This window comes from Leguminivora glycinivorella, chromosome 8, assembly GCF_023078275.1.
Source record: "Leguminivora glycinivorella isolate SPB_JAAS2020 chromosome 8, LegGlyc_1.1, whole genome shotgun sequence".
Lineage (NCBI taxonomy): Eukaryota > Metazoa > Arthropoda > Insecta > Lepidoptera > Tortricidae > Leguminivora > Leguminivora glycinivorella.
In genome coordinates, this window is record NC_062978.1 from 6,274,040 (window position 1) to 6,281,942 (window position 7,903).

Below are 7,903 nucleotides of genomic sequence, written 5' to 3' on the forward strand. Positions count from 1 at the left end.
TTCCGTCGGCTGCAAGACGCGGACATCTGTTAACATGCAATTTAACGCTAAATTTAGACATTCGTTGGTAGACGTCACTTTGAAACTGCCTTATTTAAGGAAAGTAAAATACAGGGTGTAACAAAAATGGTGGTGATCCGTTTAAGGGCGTATTCAGTATCGTATTCTCATCAGGAAAAAGTAGGATAAAAATTTTTTTTCGCAAAAATTTTTTTTATCTTTGTATGGAGATTCGACCGATTCGCGCGGTCCGGCTCATACAAAAGTGAAAATTTTTTTAGCGAAAAAAAAATTTTCTTCTACTTTTTCCTGATAAGAATACGATACTGAGTACGCCCTTAAACGGATCACCACCATTTTTGTTACACTCTGTATCTACCTATTTGATTAGCTTCCTGGTTATTTTTTTTTATACTACGTCGGTGGCAAACAAGCGTACGGCCCGCCTGATGGAAAGCGGTCACCGTAACCCTATGGTAATGGACGCCTGCAACTCAAAGAGTGTCACATGCGCGTTGCCACCCCATTAGAAACTTGTACACTCCCTGGTGAGCAATTTTAAGTTTTTCATCCAAACTTGTTCTATTTATACCTATAGTTTTTTAAACGATAGGAGGCAAACGAGCAGACACGTCGCCTGATGGTAAGCGATCACTGCCGCCCATGGACACCATGTTTGTGGGCATTTTCGCGAGAAGAATCACCAAAAAAATTGTTTTTAATGTAGTTAAATTTTATGTTTTTCTTACTCAGAATCGCGAGCCCTTTCGATCTAGGATAAAAAACGAGAACCAAAAAAATGGTCCCAAAATTATCTATTATTTTGCATACTTTCCACTTTATAACCGCTGTAGGTACAAAGTGTTTGAAAAATGGTAACGAAGTGGAAAATTATATTTGGGACGCTTTTTTCCGCCTAGTAGGATCGAAAGGGCTCGTGATTCTGAGTAGGAAATAGTTATTTGTTATATAAGGGGGCAAAGTTGTATTTTAACGCCGAGTGTGGAATTGAAAAACGAGCAAGTGAAAGGGTTCTATAGTTGGACCACGAGCGAAGCGAGTGGTTCGAGAATAGAATCCTGAACTTAGCGAGTTTTTCAACACACGAGAAATAAAATACATTTGCACCCGTGTGTAACACAAAACTTTACAGCGAGGAAACTACAACGCAAAAAATGCGTTTATCACTGCTTCCAGTAGTTCCACAGGTGGTAAATCATCTTAATTACTAGATTCACCTACTTTTATCAATTTTAAAGCAGTTAATTTGACTTTATTCAAGGTCAAATTACTTTACCCACTAGTGGATAAAATGCGTTTTTACCCGCTGGTATTAAAGGACAAAACACGTGTTTCCGAGCTAGTGAGGGGAAAAAATATTTAAACGACCTATGCTAAGATTTTGAATCTTTATTCGCGAAAATGCCATTATGCAAAATAATGAGAATATGAGAATATGTTATTAAAATTCCCAATTCCCATTCGTAAATAGTTTTGAAATGAGAACAAATCTCCTCTTGTATGGGAAAGCAGTCGAGCTTTCCGGGGATTAACAATAACAACGAAAGTAAAAATATCTAGCCGATTCAAACTTTAAGGAATGTCAACTATTAGCTCTAGATGCGATATGGATAGGATATATCAGTGCCAAAAGTAATTTTGTATGAAGATACGTGATTTTTGACACTGAAATTAGGTAAGGTGAGAGTACTAGTGCTCGACGCTGAACTAGTATTCGACAGGGGCACTTTAAGTCAAAGTGACAAGGTTTAATATGAATATAGAAAAGTATTCGTTCTTCAAATTTATGTCGAATACTAGTTCATCGTCGAGCACTAGTACTTTCACCTTATCCGATCCGATAGACATTTTTGGATAGTTAAAGTGCAAATGGGCCATTTTTGAACTTGGTTTTTTTTATATGGTTTCCACTCTGAATCGCGAGCTTTTTCAATCCTAATAGGAGAACAAAAGTGTCCCAAGGTTTTTTTTCCATTACGTTACCATTTTTTTATACATACCTACATTTTTTATGGCCGTAACAAAACGAAATGGAAGGTTTGACAGATCTATGCAAGTCTTGGGACATATTTTGTCTCCTATCAGGATCGAAAGACATCGCGATTCTGAGTATGGATCGCGTAAAAAATACCCATGTTACAAAAAAGTGGGGTGGACAACTTAAAATGTAAATGTAAACTATCATTGTGTAACGGAATTGGCAGTCCACATGTTTCCAGTGAGCAAGGAATATTAAATATTCCTTGCTCACAATTTTAAAGGCAATTGTGTACTGTACGCCTACCTATTGCGGGTCTCCGATTAGTCACAACTCGAGAACAAAGGTAAACCTAGTTATCCGTATTCAAACATTAGTTGCCTGTCTATCGGTCAATAACCTTACCCTTTTGAAATTTAAATTAAGTTCAAGTTTAAATATTTTTGAATGGGTATAAGATTTTTTTTATACCACGTCGGTGGCAAACAGGTATACGGCCCGCCTGATGGAAAGCGGTCACCGCAACCTATGGACGCCCGCAACTCAAGGGGTGTCACCTGCGCGTTGCCGACCCATTAGAAACTTGTACACTAACAGAATAACTTTAAAGAAAACCTGCTTATCACTTTAACGCTGATACATCGACGTTAAAAGTAAGTAATTAATTTCCTATCAAAGTATAAATTACATAGAGCACGCTTGTTCATTTGAAACAATTTTAAGAAATATTTAAATAGTCAGTGCATATTAAAGTTTTTAAATATTAACGCTACATCGCTGATGAACAGCATTTCGTTTTCTACTTAACTAAATTACAAGGATAACGAACCACAGTGACAAACAACCATCTTTAAAATCGTGATATCGGCAGGGGCGGCTCACTCCGCAATTCTACCGCCACGCTACAAGTACATGCCGGAGGCCGCGAGTTCGCGGCCCATTCAGTGGAGACGACCTTCGCGCGGTGCAATAGAATTCAATGTCGGCTGCTCGCGTGCGGTCCGTTTGTTAATGTAGGTAAGAATTTAGAATGGCGGCATTGTGTGAATATCAAAGGAGTGAGCCTTCTGTACTTGTACTATTATTATATTCTGTGATATCGGTCACAATCACAACCTCACAACTACATAGATCACTGTTCTTTTAATACCAAATTGTCTCCAAATTACCGACAGTTGTAGGTTTGGTGGTCTACACACGATGACTCCGTCCAGGGGCCGATTTTTGAGTCTCACTGTCACTAAAATACCGGTTGAAAACGGTGAATTGCCTATTATTTTCAGTGACAATTTTCTGAATTCGAACGCCGTGAGAGGGAGATTTTTTTGAATCTCGCATACGGGATTTTGTCACTAAAATGCCGGTTGAAAACGGAAACTTGCTTATTATTTCAGTGACAATTTTCTGAATTCGAACGCGTGAGACTCAAAAATCGGCCGCAGGTTAAAAGGTTGCGGTCTAGAGGGTGACTCACCTCGATGATGCCTCACGCGGTGATGCGCGACCGGCCGGCAGCACGGCTGCTCCTGGTAGGCCGTCCATGAGTCCCCCAGCACCACAGCCAGCAAAGTCCATAACGCCCCGAAAGTCCACTGACCACCCATCTTCAAGTCCTTCTATCACATTCACCAAACACTAGTTAGATGGGCTACATTATCGCTAACAATCCTTCAAACAATGCATCCATAACTATTACCAAAGTCAACAACTTATTCCGGAAAACTTCAAACGTGTTTACATTACGCGTAAATCGAAATCGGGATTGCGGTTGATTCCGAAGAGTTGAACGGACTTTAACGATTAATCACTAGCATGCGCTCCTTATCTCATATCGAGTTATAATCTGTTCGTGAGCGCTTACTTTGTTGGTATCGCTTGATTTATTAGTTGGGGAAGAATTCGCGATCGTCAGGGCAGAAGTCGAGCGTCGGCGCGGCGTGCGCCCCCGACATCGCAGCGGCGGCGACTGACTGCCGACCGAGGACTCGAAACCGGTAAACTCGCCACATGAGACAACGGATCTAACCGAAACTCGTCTCTGCCTTTGCGTACCCCTCGTTGCGGCAAACAAGGACGGCACGAACCTGAAACGACTCGAACTTTGAAAGCTCCACGAGGAACCGCTCCACTCGTAACAAGACTTTACGGAAACTTGTAAGTTAAAAAGTTTTGATAATTTCGCCGATCCGGAGCGGCTTCCAAATCGTGGGGGAGATCTGACTGCGTTGACCCCCGGTCGTTACGAACATATTGTAACAAAGGGGATGCTCTCTATAAAACGTAGTAAATTTACCTAATTTATGTTTTCGTTAGGATACGCACGAAAAACTTTTATGTTCGTAAGCACGCGAAAGGAAGTTGGTAGTTTATTTTTTTCTTTTGTGTATGTTTATTAGCGAGCTAGTGCTAGCTTGTATGAGTCACGGGAGACATGTGGTCGTAAATAACGGAGGAATTTAAACAAGTCGTCGCCTCGCTGGAAATATCGGCCAGTCACACGAAACAAACTACGATCGCCCTATTTTATTTGCATTTAAATATCGTCACTACTTTCAAAAAAACTTGTATCTTCGTCTGTCAATGAAATGAACATTGTAGTAAGTATGTATGGAATGCATATAGACTTACTGCGTTTTAACTTTGAGGAGCAGCGTGAGATATGAGATTTTTTCAAAGTAGTGACGATATGTTACGTAAAAAAGCATAAATTGATTTATTTTCGTGTCTAATGACTTAAGTAGCAAATTAATGGCGCGTTGAAATGAGCGGACTGATTCTGACTTTAACAAACGTCAAAAATATACTCTAGATACGATATGGATCGGATATGTCAGTATCAAATGCAACGTTTTTGTTTGACGTCAGTTTAATTCACACATCATGTAATGTTGATTCTTATCATTTTAGATTGTTAATATTTAGGTTAGAATATTAGAATTATTAACAATCCTGATAATATTTTGAAGTTTAAGTTTCTAAGTCAACATATATTATTTTGCATAATTTATTATATTAAAAGCTCATCTAAACATTTTGTAGGAAGTTTGTCTAAGGTACAGCGGGGCAAATCTAGACTGAAGGGCATTTGTAACTGATCCATTTTTTCCATTATTGCACTATGATGTTGAGTTCTACATGTATCCACTGAACACGTCTTCCATATAAAACCGGTGGACACTCTATTTAATAATGCAAACATTGTAAAACATGGAAACAATGAACCAGTTACATTTGCCCCCCAGTCGAGATTTGCCCCACTGTACCTTAATCTATATTCATAAGTAACATATTTAGAATAAAACATAATTTATTCGCAAACACACACGAAAAAGGATTTATCGACTTAAATTGAACTAAAAACAGGTCAATAAAATCTTCTGAAAACTAAATAGGGTGAGATCCTTAAACGCTTTATTTATTATTTTTATTAACTACCAACAGTTACATCCTACATTAATATAATATACAATTTACACAGCATTACAGTTTGCACCAAAGCGCTGGCAAATTTAAAAATGCTTAGTAAAAATATTAGTCACTTCAGTCCTTCCTGTCCTGACAGACCGTTGCCATCCGCGGAGTGATCGTCAATGGCCGCCTTTAGGGATCACAAACCAACTTAACTTGCTCCACAGGTTATGAACCTTTACTAATTGAGGAGGTCTCTGTCGAGGGCACTAACAACTAATCTATTTATTAAGTAGTCTGTGAACTTGTCGATAAGTCCCGCCCTGAGCTGACCATGATTAAGGCGGGGTTAGCTTTATCAATTACTTAGCCTCTGCGGCTGCCCAGTGCTCCGCCGCCCTTTAAGAGGAAAGGAGCGGCCGCTTCTTCATACAAATGTAGGCCTCGTTTTCCTCCCTAGAAAATCTATGATCCTCCCTAAAAATATCAGATGTCGCACAATCCCTTGAAAATTTATACCCTGCCCAACGTTCACCTTACTTCAGAATTTTGTCTTTTCAATACAAAACATAAAACAGCCCACTTGCAAATTTTTTTTTATACCACGTCGGTGGCAAACAGGTATACGGCCCGCCTGATGGAAAGCGGTCACCGTAACCTATGGACGCCCGCAACTCAAGGGGTGTCACGTGCGCGTTGCCGACCCATTAGAAACTTGTACACTCCTTTTTTGAAGAACCCCATACTGTAGTTCATCGGGAATACCCCCCCACAGCTACAGTCTGAGAATGCGACAAGTCATTATTTCGTACTCAGTAAAGTCTACCGATCACAACGATACCACTTGTCAGCAGTATACTCTCCAGTCACATCAATTTCAAAACGAGACGACTTTTTTCAATTCCGCCGCCTTACTATAACGAACCTGAACGACCTGTAGGTCTCGCAAATTAGTTAGCGAATTCACCGAGAGATGGCGCTATACACAATAATGCTAATTAGCAGCTATACTTTTATCTTCTAGTCAAGTCATTAGAGTTATATGAATTATGAAAACATGAAATTATTTTAAGTTGGCAATGTTGGCATCCGGCTTTACATACATAAATTCAGGCCTGTAGGTACTCCCAAAAAGCAGAGCACATTAAACTGCAGAAAGATTCAGTGCCCTCTTAGCAATTAACGGGTTCAAATAAACCGAGGTTGTGATATTGAAATGACAGGTTGCTAGCCCATCGCCCACGTCGACTTCTATGATAGCCACGGGAGAAAAGGTTGTGGTAAAATGATTTCGTGAGACTTATATTGACCGGGATATAGACCGTGATTACCTTTTTGAATTGAGGTTCCGATATTTCGACGCAGCATGCATCATTATCACGGGAAACTGAAGACGCCGGGTGGATGTCAAAGTTGCGTAGACAGCGCGCGATCTACCCTCATTCGCGCGTCGGCTGCGTTCACTCTCAGCAGTGCACTGGTCACGTTCAAACTGGTTGGTCACGGTGAGTGTAGTGTTTGGACAGGCCATGACCAAATATCGGGACCTCAAGAAAAATCAAAAAAGTAATCTCGGTCTATATCCCGGTCAATATACCTAAGTATAATAAAATTATTTTGGTAATAAAGAGGAAAATGAGGGTTAAATTTGTAAAAAAAGCGATTTCACGCGGCCATTCCCCTTACGTCTTAATCTTAATAACTTAATTATAACAACAGCACCCTTTCGCCGTAACTTCGTGTAAAGTTATATTAACCCTTCACGGCCAGTGTGCGATCTACTGTATAACGTATATGGACGTTAGGAAGTTACGAACACATAAGTTACTCTCTCGTTTTTAAGCGACACGCGGAAAATTCGGCATGTACATTTACTTCACATTATAGCAAATGATATGAGATGAGATGGGTATGTTAAGGTGGTTCGGGCATGTAGAGAAAATGGATGAGAGGAGATTAACGAAGAAAGTATATGAAAAAGAGTGGAAAGGTCAGTTGGAAGTGGAAGACCTAGGCGAACTTTTCTTGATCAAATCGGGAAATATTGCGAAAAGGCCAGGTCAGAAGTACTCGAAACCGACGAGCGTGTATGAAAAACGTTATGAAAGTGTGTAAAGCGAAATTGGTTTGTCAGGATCGTAGTAAATGGAAATCCGTGATCTCTGCCTACCCCTCTGAGATTCAGGCGTGATTGTATGTATGTATAGCAAATTCTAATATTATTTCTTCGTGTTGATGGGTTATTTCAACCCCCTTTCTTCCCGTGGGTGTCAAACAACTCGATTGTAGGATATGCCCCCGCCCCCCCGTCCCTCTCAATTACTAAGAATGGCACAGAAACTTGTGCTCTGTCTGTATCCCTTTTTGTGATACAAGCGTAATTTCATATACATCTGCACCCATTTTTGTTCGACTTTCGTGTTTTTCTCACAAAACGCATTTTGACATTTGACATTTGACATATACAAATACAAATAATTTATTAATAAAAACATA

The 7,903-nt window shown here is 39.9% G+C and overlaps 1 protein-coding gene across 1 annotated transcript in view; it reads right to left on the minus strand.

Annotated features, from left to right (window-relative positions):
- The window catches only part of LOC125228620 (semaphorin-2A-like), a 144,101-nt gene extending 140,137 nt beyond the window's left edge, over window positions 1–3,964 (minus strand). Inside the window, exon 1 of the mRNA XM_048133269.1 lies at window positions 3,474–3,964. Within this exon, the coding sequence (XP_047989226.1) occupies window positions 3,474–3,603 (130 nt within the window). The 5' untranslated portion in view covers window positions 3,604–3,964. The remainder of the gene's footprint in view (window positions 1–3,473) is intronic.
- Window positions 3,965–7,903: the final 3,939 nt, after the last annotated feature.